Source organism: Brachyistius frenatus, unplaced genomic scaffold (genome assembly GCF_029030835.1).
Source record: "Brachyistius frenatus isolate BFR_SWC_R1_liver_20210118 unplaced genomic scaffold, ASM2903083v1 Contig_46, whole genome shotgun sequence".
In the NCBI taxonomy this organism is placed as follows: domain Eukaryota; kingdom Metazoa; phylum Chordata; class Actinopteri; family Embiotocidae; genus Brachyistius; species Brachyistius frenatus.
In genome coordinates this window covers 1,284,373-1,303,678 of record NW_027210645.1, presented here as the reverse complement: position 1 = coordinate 1,303,678, position 19,306 = coordinate 1,284,373, and the positions used below count along the sequence as shown (strand labels likewise).

The 19,306-nt window shown below is 45.4% G+C and overlaps 1 protein-coding gene across 1 annotated transcript; it reads right to left on the bottom strand.

Annotated features, from left to right (window-relative positions):
* Window positions 1–309: 309 nt before the first annotated feature.
* cpsf1 (cleavage and polyadenylation specific factor 1) lies at window positions 310–18,518 on the bottom strand. Its single transcript, XM_069703384.1, has 38 exons — window positions 18,378–18,518; window positions 18,045–18,189; window positions 17,909–17,936; window positions 17,694–17,827; window positions 17,515–17,595; window positions 17,265–17,416; window positions 16,999–17,145; window positions 16,736–16,875; window positions 16,511–16,621; window positions 15,659–15,752; window positions 15,488–15,575; window positions 15,010–15,159; window positions 13,845–13,896; window positions 13,685–13,758; window positions 13,516–13,590; window positions 13,347–13,427; window positions 12,960–13,055; window positions 12,674–12,856; window positions 11,941–12,082; window positions 10,834–11,012; window positions 10,553–10,692; window positions 10,277–10,457; window positions 9,232–9,438; window positions 9,023–9,112; window positions 8,803–8,943; window positions 8,549–8,701; window positions 6,753–6,869; window positions 6,328–6,418; window positions 5,970–6,054; window positions 4,198–4,339; window positions 3,936–4,088; window positions 2,680–2,856; window positions 2,339–2,405; window positions 2,200–2,247; window positions 1,918–2,073; window positions 867–996; window positions 595–733; window positions 310–517 (listed from the first exon to the last, which is right to left on the bottom strand). Exons 2-38 carry the CDS (start codon window positions 18,186–18,188, stop codon window positions 470–472), a joined length of 4,416 nt encoding a protein of 1,471 aa, XP_069559485.1. The 5' UTR covers window position 18,189; window positions 18,378–18,518; the 3' UTR covers window positions 310–469.
* Between the last annotated feature and the right edge of the window lie 788 nt (window positions 18,519–19,306).

Genomic DNA, 19,306 nt, shown 5'->3' with positions numbered 1-19,306 from the left:
TCGTCCTCCTAAACTACAGATCAAACCGAGTCGCTCCACGCGGGCGACCGTCTCCGTCCCCCGCCGGAGGGAAACCCCCCCCCCCCCCGAAATATATCAGTTAGTAAATGTTAAATCACCGTGAAGAGTCTTTTAGTTTGGTGGGTTTTTTTCCTGATGAAAGCTGCGCTGTTTGTGACAGAGCAGTCGGGTACCACCGAGCCAAATGTTTTTAAATTATTTTAACGTTTTAATAAAAATACTCTACCTCCTGTCTTCTGGATGGCTTTCAGCTCAATGTGAACAAATCAAATCTCACAGCAGCCCCGAGGTTGTTGGTTTTTTTTTAATACAAAATATTCTAAGAAAAAACATGGCGGGCCTGTTCCTGTGTACGGAGTAAGAAAAAAACAACAAAGATGGCCGGAACAAAACTCTTTTCTCCGTTCGGTATAAAACGGTATTCGGAGGAGATGCAGGAATGTGGCGTTTAGAAATGAGCCGTTACTCTGTCGATTTCCAGCAGGTCGTCCAGGATCTGACGAGAGAAGGAGGATCAAAATTAAAGGATGACAAGCCCGCAGTGGAGCGGTCGGGTCGGCTCGGCTCACTCACGATGTCCTGAGTGGTGCCGATCTTCTTGGCCAGCTCGCTGCGCTCCATGGTGCTCAGGTACAGGTACTTGTTGAGGAGCTCTCCGTCCAGGATGTTTCTCACGGCGTTCTGCAGACTGCGTCGGTCGCTGTGCAGCATCCTGCATATCACACACACACACACACACACACACACACACACACACACACACACACACACGCGGATCAGTCACGTCAGGCAGCAGAACTCGGCCGCTGAAATCTTGTGTGAACTGAGTGCAGGAGGATTCGTACCTGAAGGCCTTCGGGTTCAGACCGGCGTGATGCGGCAGCATGGTGGTGAGAGCGTTCTGCAACATCAGCAGACGGCGGTACGTCTTCTCCTGCATGGGGAGCAGCAAACCGACTCCTCCGTCCAGCGTCGCTGTGGAAACACAATATTCCGTTCACATTTGATATTTGGAGATTTGAAGCTTCCCGACACTTTCGTGGGGTTTCGAAAAACCGGAGCGCAGCAGCGCCGCTCGGTCGTGTACGGGTGTTGTAACGACACCGAACGCACGAACCATGTTTGAGCAATCGTCACGAAAACGAGCACCGACGTCGCCCCGCGGTAGTCTGCTGCGGACAGACCTCTCCACTGAGAACTCCAATCTCATTCGGCTGGCTTGATGTCATTTCTTTCAACCAATCGCAACCGTCTCGGTCGGTGCCTTCAGGCAGCCTGGACTTGGGAAAGTCACAAACATGCAACGTGGCTCTAACCCGAACCTCCAGGAAATGTGCTCCGTCTCTGCTGTCAGATGCGGACAACAGACAAACAACTGCCTTGTCTCCTCGCACGTAACCCCACGGATGGATGAAATTGTGTTCGTAGGGCAGGCTGGCTGGCTGTACGTTCAAATAGCTCAAATCCCCGCAAAACACGTAAAAGAACCGAGCGGCGCCGACTCGGCACGATCCAAATCTGTATTTTCACTGTGCGGCTTTCTGTCCGGGGGTTTTGCTCGTTTCCCGCTGCCGAGAGGGGATTTCGGTAACACGCGGACAGCGGACGGGAGGAAACGTACCGGCGGACAGCAGGTTTAAACCAACGGTCAGTTTACATCCGTAGAAGAGGCTCCTCACAGCCTCGCTCCGAAGTCCTCTGGCCGATCACGAGTGTCAGAAGAAAGACGAGCGACCGGACCAACGAGAGCGAAGCACCTCCGACCTTCTTGTGTTCAAATCGAGAACACGGCGGTTAAATTCAGCCGGGCCGTTTGTATTTTCGCGTACTAATCCCGACTTTTTTTCCTGATCGTCGGAGGACGACGACGACACGGACAGAAACGCCGCTTCTCACCGAACCACGTGATGTGCTTGTTGTCCCACGTCAGAGCCTTCTTGCTGCCGGCGTCCAGCGCTCCTCTGCACGGCATCCTCCAGAACGTGTTGATGTTCGCTCCGGCGTTGAAGTCCGCTCGCCGCAGCAGGCGCATTCCCCCGAAGCTCTCTTTGGCTGCACGCACGCATACACACACGCACACACACGCACACACACACACACACACACACACACACACACGTTACTGTACTGAATGTACCTTCAAATGCCGACTCGCATTATGTCTGCGGTGTCACAAACCTTCAGGCAGATACATGTACACGTAGAGGTTCTTGTCTCGATCGGACACTGAACACAAAAGAAAGACAGGGCGGTTAGTGAGGGCACAAAGTTGCGCTTTGAATTTGAAAACTCTTCCACAGGTCATTGGAAATGTTACCCAGAAATCCCAGCTGGTTGTTGTCCACCATGAACTCGATGCTGTAAACCTCTAAGGGTTTCGCATCCTGTTGACAAAACAATAAGAGAACAGTTGAATCCCGGCGGAGGGCTGATTTATCTCCTGCTGCCGGAGCTGCTCTCTTCAAGATGAACCCCACCGAATCCGAACGGCCTCCGAGGCGCACCGCCGATATTCACTCGTACCGGGTCAACACACTGTGTGGGCTGCAGGTTACAGGTCATCCTCCTCCACAGTCAAATACGGGCACTAAAGTCTGATAGTTCAGAACCTCCTCCGGCCCAAACGCTTATGAACTGCGGTGGTTTTGACTTCCTCACCCTGCTGACCAGAGACAGCGTCTTGCTCTCCTCCTGGTAGCGCAGCAGCGAGATGCTCTTCATCACGTCCGCGGCCAGGATGATGTTCTTGATGCTGAACATCTGGTGGATGTAGAGCTGCGTGTCGATGAAGGCCATGCCCGTCAGGTCGTTGTCCTTCAGGACCCACAGGAAGATCTGCGGCAACACGGACCACGTTACGCCCTTCGCTTCAGCTCGTTTACGGGAAACATCAATTATATCCATCAAATGTTGACATGAGATACAACGTTGGATCAATGAAGGTCAGACTCATTTTAAAGCTCCTGTCTTTGTGTCCAAAGACTCAATAATAACTGCTCACCAACAAACTAATCCTGCAGCTCATCTGCTTGTTCAGGCAACATTTCAAATTCAGCCACAATGAACTTTGAAAGGCCGCTTCATTGAAAAGGTCTCATTTTACACTTGTCTCGTTTTTATTTGCCTCATTTGTCTTGATATCCACGAAAAGATATTTTTGATGCTTTAAGTACCAACAAACATCTGAATATAGTTTCATATCTCAGGCTGCTTTGTGTCTGTGTCTTTAAGAAACGTTGATATGAATGACACTCTTCTGATTGGCTGACTCTTTTCTAAGCGGCGCACATCCGGGCCAAGACCGCTCCGTGTTTTCTTCCACGGATGTTTTTGGACAGGGGGACGTTCTGAGGACGGACATGTGACTTGAGCGCGACTTTGTGACATCACAAACTTACAGAAATCCAAATAGCACAGTTGCTGAATACAGGCATGTGCATTTCTTCATAGACTTGAGCGCATTTATAAAACAGCACGACCTGCTTCATAATCAACAAACACATGGAAATCTGAAGTTCTACCATATGGGACCTTTAAGATGATTTGTTTGATCAACTGAAATGTTTTCCGTTACGATATATTACAATAAATGAGTATCTTTCTATTTCCAGTTCATTCTACTATTACAAATTATTTCAGCCACACAGACTGATCACCCATCAACGAATCACCGTCATTCATTCATGAAACACCATGGCAACCATAGCAACAGCCTCCCCCCCCCCCCCCCCGCTTCTCTCAGGTGTTCTCTTTGCGTCTCAGCAGCTTTGTGAAAAGCTCCGAGAAGAAAAGTGAGTGCAGTTTGGGACTCGTGCTGCCGGTCAGATAAAAGCGGCCCCAGTTCTACGAGTGTTTAATAACTTGACCAGAGATTAGGAGCTCCGCGAGGTGTGATGTGAGAGTGCGGTCGAGACCTTCTGCCCGATGGCTGACACCAGGTATCCATGGCAATGGCACAGAGCCGTCACCGGTCCCTTCTGCTCCTTCTCATACAGGACCTTGAACTTGTTCTTGGTGAGCGGCTGGCCCGGCTCGGGAACCACTTCGATCACATCCAGGATCACGATCTGGACGCAAGAAACGAAAATAGTGAAATGATGGAAGCAATAAAAAATAAATAAATCAAAAAAAAGTTCTCAGTTCATTTCTTCTTGTTTAGTGTGTGTGTGGTCTCACCCGGCCCCTGCAGGTGACCTCCTCCCCCTGCATCAGGCAGGTCCCTGCTGCGATGTAGCCCTTCAGTCCCGACACCGTCTCCTGACTCCTGAGGGCCACCGTCTTCATACAGGTCACATGTTCCCACTCCTCAAGGTCGATCCTGCAGGAGACACACGGGTCACAGTTCAGACAGAGTTCTCACTCTTTACTATCATACAGCGCTGTGTCCCATTAATGGGATTTATTCTGACATCACCAAAGGGAGGACTATAAACACGAGTGTCTGTCACTCGCTGACCGACTGACTGATGTTGCCATTTCCTGTTTCATCCGTTTCAAAATAAAAGCCCTCATTTTGAATTAAAAAAAAAGCCACACACTGTGTTCCCTTGTCTTGTTTCTGAGGTGGAAGAACTAAAAAGAACACAAGTCACGTGGTTCAGTCGCTTCAGAAGGTATTCAGACACTTTCATGTTTCTCACTTTATTGTGCTGTAGGTTTTAATTTTAAACGAATAAAGTGGCATCGATCAACGCTCAGTAACTCCTGATGACGAAGTGAATGCAGCGTGTGAGATGTTTATGAAGCTGTCCAGAACACAACATTTATGTACTCTGATAAAAGGAAGTGAAAAATGGGTGTTTGTGTCACCGTGTTGCCCCGTACGAGCCGGACCATAACGCAGTCCTGGAATTTTCAAAACTAAATCTGGGTCAGCAGTGATTTTAAGTAACACTTTTATGCCGGCATCAGACGACATAACTTCAGCCTGATTTTGACACGCTTTAATTCTAATAGTCGACAAATGTCAAGTGTCGGGCCTGAATATGAGCGTCGGGGAAACCAAACAGGACGAGTAGCGTGACGTAATTGAAGAGCAGCGATGCGACATCTTGGGACTCTGCACGGTACTCCGACCAAAAGCCCATCGTGTCCCGATTTTGGTGTTTTTGTCTGCCTAGTTCGACATATCCTACGACGTGTTCCTTGACCAATAGTATGACAGCGTGTATCGCACAAAGTGCTTCTGTGTCCACGATTGACAACTTCTTGGTCCTCCTCCCCGCCGACACGGGAACTCACGCACCAACGTGAAAGGTGACTCTTCTACGTCATGATTGGAGTGCCGTCAGTCTCCCGACAAAGTCACGGCAAGAGTTTATAGTACTTTGATTGCCTAATCTGTATATTTATATATATATATATTTACCATCGTGAAAGTGTGATCCTATATTAATGGTTCTATAAAGCCCGAACTGTCTGTAGCTATAAATATAGCAAAAGTTATACGTCTTAAAACCAAAATGTTGCAGTGAGGATGAATCTTAAGTAGGTTTCTTAATCCTTAAAACCCGAGTGGACTCACATACATAACATACGTCAATCCAAAGCAGCATTTTCACAGAAAAGATAGAGACACACACACACACACACACACACACAGTATCCCAACATATATGTAGAAGCACTTCCTGATGTATTTGGGCTCTTTAACTTAAAGCACTCCCAGCAGCAGGTAATGTTGGAGACTTGGATGAAGGACTCAATATTTCCACCCTGACTAGATGAAGACAAGCAGCCGTGCGAGACGAAATGAATCGTCGACAACTTTGACAAATGACCCAATATTTCCAAATAAACCCCACAACCCTCTACAAACAGCGCCGAGCCCGCGGTGGGACGACCTGCTGCAGAGCGACTGTCCAACAGAACAAAACACTTCTATCGCCTGCACAAACAGCACTCGTGCTCTTGAAAGAGGTGCGATATGAGAAGAGAGGAGTTGTTACCGTGCGTTGGGGATGGCCTCCCAGCTCACCGGAGAGATGAGCTGGATGGAGAACTTCTCCTGCTGAGGATTGATGTAACGTTCATCTGCAGAGAGGAAGGAGGACAAACAGGAGTCATGAAATAGACACACACGTTACGTTCAGGCAGAAAATAAACAAGCCAACAGGATTCCAAGTTCGTGGAAAGCTGATGTACTGATGCAAGAACCACTTCACTACGAGCTGAATGCGACTTCCCATGAATAATTGCAGAACGTGTCGGAGGGTGCTGATAAGAATATCTACATGTTGTGATCCAGTGATATAAACAACGAGTGTGTGTGTGTGTGTGTGTGTGTGTGTGTGTGTGTTGTCTAACCTCGTTCTATGGTTTCGAACTCCTTCTCCTCTCCAGTCATCCGAGGGATACGAGTGCAGAGCTCTTTCACGCTGGTGCACACGGCGTACACCTGAGAGGAGAAAGTCCAGAATCACAGAGAGAAACTCCACATCAAAGACGAATCCTTTCAAAGTCATCCTCATTGATTTTCTTTTTTTTTTTTTTTTTTTTCCTTCTTTCGCAGTAAGAAAATCTTCAGGGCCAGACGGCTTTTCATCTCTAACTTCTTCAAAGCTCGATCGATATGCTTTTATTTTGCATTCGGGTTATGCAAGTGGAGGTGTGTGAGTCCGGGAGTGTGAGTGTGAGTGTGAGTGGGTGTGTGTGTGTGTTTTCGGCTTAAATTGGCGTGACGTCTCTGCGTTGGCTCCGGTGCCGTGCGAGCTGACAGAGAGTTTCCTTGCCTTGGATTCGACGTGGTAGGAGACGTAGTGGACGGTGCAGCGCAGCGGGATCTTTCTGACCGGCCACGGGGCGTCGTAGGACAGGTAGGTGGGCAGGACACTGATCCTCAGCTCGCCCTGTGGGAGGAAAGACACACACATGCGCACACACACACACACACACACACACACACACACACGCACACACACACACACACACACACACACACACACGCACACACACACACACAAAGACTGCTCAAGGAACTGAAAAGTAGAAGACGGCAAAGGCATCTAACATCACTTCTTTCCTGCTTCAGTGGCTGAAAGAAGCTTTATATAACAGATATGAAGCTGCATAGCAGCTATTTTAGGGCATGTCTGTCTTTGGGATTAGAGTTCCCATCTATTTTCTCTGTCGACAGCTGAAGGTTAACTGACAGGTTGAGCTCTTTCATCTCGTGGATGGACATGAAATGAACTTCTTTGGTTGACTTCTTGTAGTGAAAGAAGAACACCGGAGTTAGAAAATACGTGGTTCTTTGATCAAAAAAGTCAAAAGGTTTTCAGAAGAGTTTTCTCTACTATTTCAACATAAATGAGGCACCCAAGTGTTTTATCACAGCTCCTACGTACAGCTGCTATAGCTTCACTAGAAGCTGTGTCTTACCAGTGTTTGGTGATTATTAGTTTTATGGCCGACGGAGCATTTTTGCCTAAATATTGTCATGATAATGGTCCAAAATGATGTGAAAATCACTGCCTACCACTCACCGACGCTACCACAGCATTTAAGCCCTCTAAAGCAGCGAAGATCTCGGAAAAGGTATCAGCCTGTGTATAAAGGTGAGGCGTGAATGACGGCTCTTCAGCGGCTTAAATGTTTTGCAGCTGTAGATGGAAGCAAAGACGTATTTCACTACCTGCAACTTAAACAAATTCATGTTCAGAAACTAGAACAAACTGGGATAAATTCACTGACTAAGGGTTTTTTTCCTCAACAAAGAGTCTCAAAAACTAAGTTAAGACAATTAAATCTGACGGTTGGAACCAAGCAGCAACCAACAGTGACGTCACCAACTGGTTTGTGAACGGCTGTTATGAAGCCTGGAGTTCAGATTTTGGCCGTCGCCATATTTGAACGTGGCCAGACGTGGCCATATTTGGACGAGCTGGGGGGGGGGGGGGCGAGCGGTGGATCTGACTCCATCTGATTGGGAACCCGACGATAGCGTCCCCGCCCACCGATAATCATAACAGACTGTCAATCAAACAGAGACGCCGCCCCTAAAACACAGCTTTTTGGTGATTATTTTCTTAAAATGTATTGACTTTGTATTTCATGAGAGAAGTTGAATGGGAGTCTATGGAGCACTTCAGCATCCAGCCACTTTTATATACAGTCTTTGGTTGAAGCACAAACCTATCGGATCATTTATATTATCCATGACACACATTTGTTTATGTTAAACGAGCCTGAGAACATCATCAAAAGTCAGGTTTGATGTAAGAATTCGGTGATTTACTTCCAAAACGAGTGGCTCGAGTGGAGACAAGTTCAAACATCATGCTTTTCTAAGGGTAATAAAATACCTGAACCTTTAAGTAGCCAATAGATACGATCAGAAAAAAGTATTTAGCGGTACAAATTTGTATTCCTGTAACAGACAGAAAAATCTCTACTGAAGGAAAAGAAAAACAATAATATCACTGCTGAGTCTTCATTTATCCATTCAATAATTAATCTAAGTTGGTTTCTGTTTCGACGAAGTCAACGCACGCATCACCACCAAAGTGAAAGTGTGTCGTCTGCGCACCTGTTTGTTGAAGTAGAGGAAACCTTTGGGGCAGTTGATGTTGTGGAAGGGAGAGAAAGACTCGATGGAGCCATCGATGGTCATCGGGTGAAGCCTCAACGCTCCCCGAGAGGTGACCAACATCCAGTGAGGAGACGGACCGCAGATAAACACCTGCGGCGAAAAGGACACGGTCGTTATTTAAACTGTCAGAAGGACGCTGGTTTCAGAATATTAAAGTTCTAAAATTGTGTTTCTAAAAATGTCTGCCTTACCCCGGAGTATCCGGAGATGTCCTCGAAGTATCTGAACCTGGCGATCCGACTTTTCACGGTTTGATTCTCCTCGCTGCTCTCGGCCTTCTTATCTTTCTTCAGCTTGGATTTCTTCTCTCTAAAGTTAATGTTGTGGGGCACCTGTGCAGAGCAGAGAAGCAACGTTAGGAGTTTCTTCATCTGAAGCTGCCTCGACGTCTTCATCAGTCCCGACTCGTACTTTTTTAAAGCGGACTTTCAGGTTGTTTTGAGGCTGCTGTTGATCGTACGGGAACGCTTCGTACACCAGAAGCTCTTGTTCCACATGGACCTAGAAAAAAGAAAACATCATATTTGTAGTTTTTATTTCCATGAAGCACTTTCTCCATTTGAAATACAAATAAAGACTTCAATAATGTCCGCACGGCGGATTCCGGAGTAAAACCTCACCAATAAATACGGCCTGCTGTGATTGTTGCCCAGTGAAACCAGAGCAACCTCTTTGACTAACGGGATGTCTCCTTGACGGGTGACTTCCTCTTTTTTACCGTCCCCCTGCGTTGCTGATTGGCCGGACGAACTGTCCACCAGCACTCTTTGACCTACTGGAAAGTTCTTCACCAGGAAGACGAGTCGCCAGTCTGGTAGCTGGTAGATCTGTTCGGAGAGGACAGTGAAACAGCGCAACATTTTGTCAGTGATTATTTACTGGATGTATTCAGGTCAAGTTCGGGTTTATTGTAATGTCCATACATATGGACGTCAACATACAGAAAAATTCCTCATGGACCGGAGTGAGAGACAGGATTCACATTTAAGGACAATAACAGCAACAAAAAAGATAATTCAACTAAAATACAATATCATATTCCTTCATATATTGTTGGGGGTTTTATTCCATTTTATTTGTATTATCTGTCTGATTTTATTTGCCTCATCCCTGTAATGTTCTTATCCATATAATTTCATGGATTGTCAGTTTTGAAAAGTACTGTATAAATAAAGTTTATATATTAGCATTATTACTATTATAGGGCTAAACAATACAATCATATATTGATATGGTGATATGAGACTGGATATGGTCTTTGTGGTTTGACCTAATTGTTGCCTTTTCCTGGTTTTACAGGCTGCATCACAGTAAAGTGACGTCATTTTCTGAACTAATCAAGACTGTTCTAGCGGTTCTGTTATTTACCTTCACCCACTCACTCATTATATCTACATTGCTGACAATTATTTATAAAAATGTATTAAAGCACCAACAATCACCCCCTACCATAATGCCACAATATCGATATTGAGGTATTTGGTATTGGATTTTTCCCATACTGCACAGCCCTAAAATGACAGACATTTTAAAAGCACTTAAACCGGCTGTGTGCATTCACTGTTTCACTGTCTGGTGGTTGGTTTTATTTTACCAACCACAAATAAATCCACCTTCCCTTCTCTCGACCTCCCAGTGGACAACAACAACAAGTAAAGATGATACCTCCATGACTCCGTTCTCCCTGATGATCATGCACCAGTGGCTCGGCTCTGCTTTGCTGGAGCTGTTCTCACTACCGGGCTGCCCTGGTGCCGCTGAGCCGCGGCTCATTTCCTCTCTTGCATTTGCTGCGCTGGCGTTGGAGTCTCCGTACAGCATCTCCTCCTCATCATCCACGGTGTTGCTGCACAAACGTTCAACAACAATCGGCACCGGTCAGTTATGGGCGGCGTGGGAAGCGTCTGGAAGTGTCAGCGTGGAGGCGATGTAGGTTCTTACCTGAGGTCCTGGATGATGGTCTCCGTCTCAGACTGGCTCCTGATGACGGTGTCCTCTTTGATGGAGCAGCACACTTTGTTTTCTGTGGTGAACATCCCGCTCACGTCACGGTACGCACACAGTGTGATCACACGGGATTGCTGTCGAACGAGAGACCACGTCGAATAAAATAACAAGCCATAATTGACATTATTAAAGCAATGAACTGATATATACAACAAGCCAGATATATACAACGAGCCTGTCCAGCAGGGGGCGTGTTTGTCCAGCGTTTGACTCACAGTGGAGATCTGAGGTTTCTGCAGGGCCAGTCGGGGCGTCTTCCCCGTGTACGAGTCGCTCTTCAGCCCAAACATGGTGACCACTCCCTCGGCAGTCATGATAACCACGAACGGGTCCGCCACGGAGCAATGCACTATGGGAGAGCCCAGGTCCACCGGGACGAAGTGGAGCTGTTTTACTGGAAGGAGGACGGATTAAAACAAAGGAAACGTGTCAGTGAAACAAGAGAGAATTATACAAACAGAGTTCCCTCTCTCAGTTAAATGTCAAATTTCCTGACTATCACCGACTAAAAAGATTCCATGGCCTGTAATGAACAGAAAACATGCTGTTGTTGGGCTAAGCAGACAAGAAAAAGTGACATTTCTGTTAAAAAAAAAAAAAAAGAAAAACGGACTGACACATGCGCCTCTGGATTAAAAGGAAATGAAACTCATGTCTAAATACTAGTTGCAGAGGAAGAATTTATCTAATAATAACGGTAATTAGCTTTCAGCATAATAAGCTACATTTTAAATGTCTATCAGTGACCACTAATGCTACCAAACATACACATTGACAATAACAAGCTAACTGACGTTACAGCTACATATATGGAAAATATTACATTTTGATAAATAGAAACTTAAATTGAAACATGCAAACAAAATTCCCTGATATTCCATGACTTGACCCCAAAATGATCTAATTCCCAGAATTTCCCTGTCTGGAGAAGTTTTTAAATATTCCCTGATATTCCCTGATATTCCCTGATATTCCTTGATATTCCCTGATATTCCTCGATATTCCTTGATATTCCCTGATATTCCGATATTCCCTGATATTCCCTGATATTCCATGACTTGACCCCAAAATGATCTAATTCCCAGAATTTCCCTGTCTGGAGAAGTTTTTAAAATTCCCTGATATTCCTTGATATTCCCTGATATTCCTTGATATTCCCTGATATTCCCTGATATTCCCTGAGTTGTGGGAACCCTGTAAAAATAAATTTACCCCATGACAAAATGCTTTAAGTGAATTTTGTTTTGGATTTTGATCATTTCCAAAATATTGTACATATTTTCGTTTACTTCTAGTAGTTAGTAAAATCTCCCTTATTTTACCTCCTTCCAGGAGTCGCAGGCCCATAGGAGACACCTGGATGATGTACTTGTTGTCACCGATGTTTCCAGCGAACACCGTCGGCCCCTGAGTGGCAAAACCACTGGTGTCCAGCTCCATGATCTCCTGACCTGTCTGAAGGATCTACAGGAAAACACACAGGTGGGCGTTGCCATAGTAATTATATGGTGAAAGAAACTTCCTGACTGATGGGTTTATTTTTAGTAGTTCCTCCCCAGCGATCTGATTGGTCAACAGAACATTTGGAACGTTCTCAAATCATCACGACATCACACCCCGCTCATCACTAGAAATATCTATCTTAAAAATACAAGAGTCCATCGATTTATTTTTTCTGCGGATATTTTTATTACAAGATTGAGTGAGCTTAGTGTGTTTCTATGTGCTGTATTTATTCAGTTTGAGAAACTATCTAAAAAAAACAAAAAAAAAACGTACTGGATCTCGTCTCTGTTGCTACGTCGTTACTAAGGGCCAGACTACTTCCTGGATTAGTAAACACAGCATACATTACATTAATTTCTACAGACGCGACAGACTGTTTTCCAGTTGTTAGTCTTACCCCGTGTGTTGCCACGGAAACGCAGATCACACTAATAAAAAGTTTTATATTTCGAGAGCGATTTTCTCCACAATTTTCATTAAATTGGTAACTTGTTGTATGATCGCAATCCTAATATTGCTTAATAAAAGATGCTGTCCAGATGTTTTTACCATGGTTGAATCTTCTCTGCTCAGAATCAGAAAGCCGTGCTTCTTGGCATCATCCTCCAGCGGAGGCTCAGTCTTCTTCTCCTCCTCTTTCTCCATCTCCTCCTTCTCTTTCTCCTTCTCTCCCTCTTCACCTTCACCGGTCTCACTCTCTGTTCCGTCCTCCGACTCGCTGCTTTTTGCAGCCTGGAAAACGAGCAAGAAGCATTTTTACTGTAAGAAAAAAATTATAATAAAAGGCGCTGCCAAAAATGTTAAAAAAAAACTGTTGAGGAGAAATATACGATACTTTTTTGTCTTCCTTGACTTCACTCGCAATGACGGTCCACATGTCGTGACAACCTGGCAACTCAAAAGTAGTGACTACTTGAGGTCGGATGCTCCTCTGAGAACAGAATGTGGACAAATGAAAGCATGAAAGACAGGAGGAAAAGACAAACACATTCGCTCTGTGCATTTAATAAGAGTGTAAGTTTGTGTCTGGGGTGTTTTCAGGCTACTCCGTCGACCTCTGAGGCAGCCCTGGTAGACCCAGACTTCACTTTAGCACCGTCACTGGACCTGAGGCAGACGGCCCTCGCCACCACAGGTTTTAGGACGGTGCGGTTAAGAGGAATCATGCACACAACAATCTATGCATAAAAACAACAGAGGACCACCGTGAGTAAGGATTTACCTGAAGTACCGACAGTGCACCGTTCTTGCCGTAACCAGAGCACAGCACAACCTCCAGGTCGGGCTCAGGGCTGCCCTGAAACTGTGGGTGGAAATAAAAATACAATTATTACAGATGATTCTGTACTTATAACAGAGAGTAGTAACGTGAAAATAAAGAATGCCTGTACCTCTTCAGACAAGAAAGCAGGTTCACCCATGGAAGCATTCGCACATGGTCCGATGTTGAGGATGCTGTCACACACCTGGAAGAAAACACAGTGAAGAGCCTCCGTCATCTTCTGTGGACACGTACACAATCCATTCAAAAAAAGCAGTTCAGCTGTTTGTTTTTTTTACCTCAAAGGAGTAGGTGGCCAGCTGAGTGCCTGACTGGGCCTCACTTCCGTACACTTCTATCTCATCCACCTCATCTGATGAAACAAAGCAGGCAGGTGTAACACACCCTGGAAGATTACACACAATAATCCGCCTCACATTAAACTGGTGGCGAACATACCGGTCCAGTTGGTGGAAGAGTCGACCCGCTTCTTCTTGCTGGGTGGTTCCTCCTGCAAGTCAGGAGCAAGGATTTGGTCAAAAGACTATTTTGAGGACAAGCTGTCGAAAACAACAGTGAGATTTGAAAGAGTGAACAGTGCCTTGTTTTGATATTTGCTGAAACTCGTAGCGTAAAATAAGGAGTATTTTAATATTTCATACCACAACAAGAAGATGCATTTAATCTGCAGTATATTACGCACAATTAATCAGGGTTCCTACTCTAATGCCGAGTTCCAAATAACCTACTTCCCGTAGTACACTAACAAATCGTGCTCTTACATATTTGGACTACTGTGTAGTACTTTGCACACTGACTGGAAATGACGTCAGCCTGTGAACACGTCACCCACCAAAATGTCTGCAGCTCTAATTATTTTACCCACAAATCAACGTGTTTTTGTGTCCTCTTTTTAACACACTCAATAAACACACTGATTCTTCTGTCCAGCAGTGGAAAAGAAACAGTTTTGTGGCCCCGCCCCTTCCTCCTCTCCTTAGCCACGATGGCGACCGTTTAGGGTGGAAAGTGTCCAGAGTTTCACACTTCTTTCATCATCCTGGATGCATGTTTCTGGACTTGACAGTGTGAACGCACTTATGCACTAATAATGTTGTCAGTGCCGACAGTACACCATTTGGAGCACAGCATATGTGAAAAGTCAAATTCTCTGACTTTCGCCGACTAAAAAGCTGAAATTCTATGACCTATAATGAACAGCTGCCGTTGTGCTGAGCAGACAAGAAACAGCAACATTTCTGTTAAAACCGGGCTGACACATGGCCCTCCATTTGCATCGATATTGAAACAAATTAAATAAATGTCTAAATACTGGTTGCACAGGCAAATAATTGATCTAACAATAACAGTAATTAGCTCACAAACTAATAAGCTATGTTTTTTTTTATTTCTGTCAGTGACCACTAATGCTACCAAACCTACACATTGACAATAACAAGCTAACTAATGTTATATCTACATACATGAAAAATATTACATTACAACAAAATTCCCTGATATTCCATTAATTGGCCCAAAAAGTGATACAAATTCCTGTCTGTAAAACAGTTTTTAAAATTCCCTGAAATTCCCTGACCCCTGATTTTTACACCCAGAAACTCGCCTGCTTCTCGTTTTCGTCCTCGTTTTCTTTGTCCTGCTTTTCTTTTCCTTCCTCTGCTGGCGTCTCCTGCAGCTTCTCCGTGTACTTCAGGAGCAGAGAGTTTCCGAGGCGGGAACCCAGGAAGAGGTAGCCGGGCTCCATGGTCACCATCTGGAGGAGGAAAGTGCAACGTAAGTCTTCAGTGAGAAAGACTTCCTGTTTCTAAATCCTCTAAAAGCTGGAAAATATAGTATTTATTCAATATTTAATTCATATCCTGAAAGGTCGGGCAAATATAAGAATCCCCTTTAGGGGGATGCTTTAGGAAGCATCTGAAGATCTTTTTTCCAGCATTCAGTAGCTTTAAACTTAAAGTACTGCTTTTAGCTTTCAAACCTCATGTCAGTCAAAATCGAATCCCTCCTGCCGTCTCTGTTTGTCCACAGAAAACCAGAGAACGTGTGTGTTCGAGACAAACACACCTCTTGACAGAACTTACACAGGTGGTCAGGACGCTGGCAGCAGCTTTGTCGAAGTGAAAAGCCCTCACGCTCCTCATGCCGTCGGTTATGAGGGTCAACACGTAACTGCAAAGCAACAACAGCCGGTGAGGATTCGTAAACTGCCATCAGGGTTGGCGTTCGTTCAGGTGGTGACGACAACAACTCACATTTCTCCTCCTTTCAGGGAGATGACCATCTTGTCATAAGCGATAAAGTCAGACTGAGAGCAGTCCAGTGTGATCTTCACTTCATCTTGTACACCTGCAGAAACAAAACAGGTCATCCAGGGATGAGCATCACAAGACATCAAATGCTCTATAAAGTGACGAGGACAGTTGTCAAAGATACGAGTACGAAGTGCGATGAAAATCTTCTGAGGTGGTTTCTGCTGCACGGGAATGGAGCGCAGCAAAGTGGTACAGACGGAGCCGGGGGAAGCAAGGACTTTAGTGAGTAAGTATCCTGAGCTACATCACTTGATCAACGTCAGCACCAGTGTTAACGTGGGTTTTATTTTGGGTTGGTTTTGTTTTTTTTTTTTAATCACTGGCACACGTGTACCTGCCAAAATGGAGTCACAGTTCAGGTGATTTCCTCAGAACATCACAGAAGAACTCGGTGTTGACGGTCTGACCCCGGGGGACGAATTCACGCTGCACAACTCTTCTTCGGTGTTGGACGGTGACGTTCTGCTTCCCTTGAAATGTAAATTTCGCTCAAAACACCTCAACTGGCTCGCTGCTTCACTTTCGTAGGCTTTCTGAAGTATTTCAAGGGTGTCTGTTGCCGAAGTCTGACTGAATGTAACGTGTTCTCTCTGATCAAGTCCACGGTGAAATTACAAACGCGTGAAACAGTTGGAGTTGATCCAACTTATAATACTTGCTCACCGACTTTAAAGCTTCACCCTGCTGCTTGCACATCAGTGTGCCGCGCTCCCTTCATGCACAACAGGAACCATGCTGGAACCTTTTGGTCACAACACATACAGATGAGCGGTTTCGTATGATGATTCTTACGCAGAGGGAAGGCTGTGGTCCCAGTCGTCTGCGAGTTGAGAGAAACTCCGTACGGTGGAACACTCTGGTTCAGATACAGCAGGGAATTGACAGCGAACACCACCACACCACCTGTGAACAGATGCGACGTGTGATAATAAGCACTCTCGGCAGCTGCAACTCTTAAGCTACACAACACAATGAAGGACAACAAACAACGATAAAGAGAGAATTCTCCGGGCTCACCGATGGGTTTGGGAACAGCCATGACCTGAGTGCAGTCAAACGGCAGATTACTGAGAGACCAGATGACAGGATGGACCTTCTGCATGATGTTGAGGGAGATGGCGACGATGCTGCACGTGTCCTGACGCACAGCAACACGCCTGGAAGAGAGACCATCCAGTAGAAGTTCAAGTTTGAGTAAAAGCTGGACGAATCAAACAGGTGGTGGCTGCTCAGGACGTCAAATGAAGACAAAGAGTTGCTACTAAAGCCGATGGACCGACCCGGGCCATGTCTGGTTGGGCTCGAACAGGATGAGCAGCGTGGGCTCGTAGTAGCCGTGCAGGAACTTCATGTCAATGATGTTTAGCAGCTTCTCGTCGAGCTCCCGCACGTCAATGATGTAGCTGGGCAGGAAGCTGGACTTAGGTCTGAAGATGAGACACACGGTGTGAGTGTAAAATGAAACCGTTTCGTTTTTGGGACGCAGTTGTCCGCCAGATACCAGAAGACATTATTAAGGAGAATGTGTAGCGGACTCCGGCTGTACCCTTCTCCAACTCCACCCTCCTGTTCGTCGGTTAGCGTGTCCTTTCGGAACGGCAACACCACCAGCTGGGTGCCGTAGACGAGCATTACGGCGCAGCGATTCTCTGGATCTACTCGCACGATGGGAATATGTACATTCTGTACAAAACCATCCTGGAACAGCAAAAACAAAAAAAAAGAAGCAAGTCAGAAAAACAACTCATTCACGAGTGGCTGTCAACACTTACAGCTTTTATTGTATTTCTACACACTCTGAGCTCCGGCTCCTCAAAGTAATGAAGGGACAGCGTCTTGAGGTCGTGCGTCCCGGGGTCGTACTCCACTACAGACAGCTGGAGGGGGAAACAAACACACCGGCGCGGGTCACCGAAGAACACTTTAAAATCGGTGAACAATTCAGTTCATCACAGCGCAGCTTTCACAGCGATACCTTCGCATCCTTGAAACTGAGGAGGAGCGCGTCTCTGCTGGCTCCGACCAGCTGCACGCTGGCCATTGACATGATGTTGCCGAAGAGAGAAAAGGAGGCGACCTGCTCCAGCTTCTCCTTACGAGCTTTGGACTCTGCACGGAAAGTCAAGTCTCAGCAAATAAAGGGCGTTTTGAGTAAAACACGCGTCTCAGTGAGATGCCTCAACAACGTACCTGACGACTTGTCGGCTTTTGATGTACTCTGGAAAACAATAAATAAAAAGAAGAAGACATAAAACGTTTCACCGATCACAAAAACAAACAAAAACGCACCTGTACTTGTATTTTAAAAAGTTGCCAACGAGTTTACCTCCACATCGTGTATGATCCTGTAGACGAACAGCTGGGACGTCCCGGCGACCACCAAGTTCTTCTCCTTACTGGATATGAAGTTGCAGTAGACGGAAAACTCCACGGCGGTGGGAGTGTGGGCCTGTCTGTACACGGCATACATCCTGGAGGGCGACAACACTCACGTCAAGACCTGCGGCGAGACCCTGGTCCTCCACCGGTTAGCATCGCGTCGAGAATGAATGGGGGGACACGTTAGCGGAGTTAGCAGCTAGCGCGGTCACAGCTTTATTTTTTTTTTTATTTTTTTTGGCACGTTTCAACAAAATGAGAATTAAACCCGTCAACGTACCTATGTCCCCGCACGTTATATCTTGAGTTGTGTAGCTTTATTGTCTCTTCTTCTGCTCACATTTAGCGAGTCATGTTTTGCGGGACACTAATTTAGACACGCTACTAGCAGTTAGCTGTGTTGTGTTAGTGTCTGCTTCCGCTTCTCTTCTTCTTCGTCGGATTTTTTTTTTCCGGCAGATTAGCGGCTCCGAGGTGAAATACTGCCCCCCCACGGGTTAAAGTTGTGATAGACGCAGCGCCGCACAGTAAGATTTTGACTACGTTTTTAAGAAAATAGACAAATAAAATCTTCTTTAAACCCAATGTTTCACTTTGTCAGGGTTGTTATTTCCTTTACTGAAAGCAAAGTAGCCCAGATGAATCGTTCTTCAATTTAAAGTTTTGAGAGGGAGTTTGTTGATCCACCGTATGTTACTACGGGGCCACCAGTAAAATGAGGGATAGTTAGTCTCACATTATGTGTCGCAATTATATTAAGAACAAAATATACAGAGAGCACGATAAATAATCAATTTTACCATCCCATCCCTTTAGGGATTACTTGCAATTAAAAAAATAAAAATAAAATCAGTGTGAGGCATCTTAGTGAAGCATTTGGGTGTTATTTAAAGCAAAGATTTTTGCTTACCTTAATAGCAATGTTGTGCTCAGTTTGACTTAATATCTTTTATTTTTTAAAGAAAATTCATGACTGGGGAAGCTGGAGTTTATATTGTAGCTTTTCGTTTAACCTCACATTATTTCAAATCAACAGCTTTTACAGCAGGCTGGTAGTTACAACTAAACTGTGATTTACTCATGTCCTCTTTTGCAGCTTGCTTTGTGCGATAATTTTACCCAACAGTCTCCTAACAGAATATTCATCCAGAAACTCAGGTACATAAAAAAAAAAAATAGGTCAACAGGAAAATAGGTGATGACCCCTGG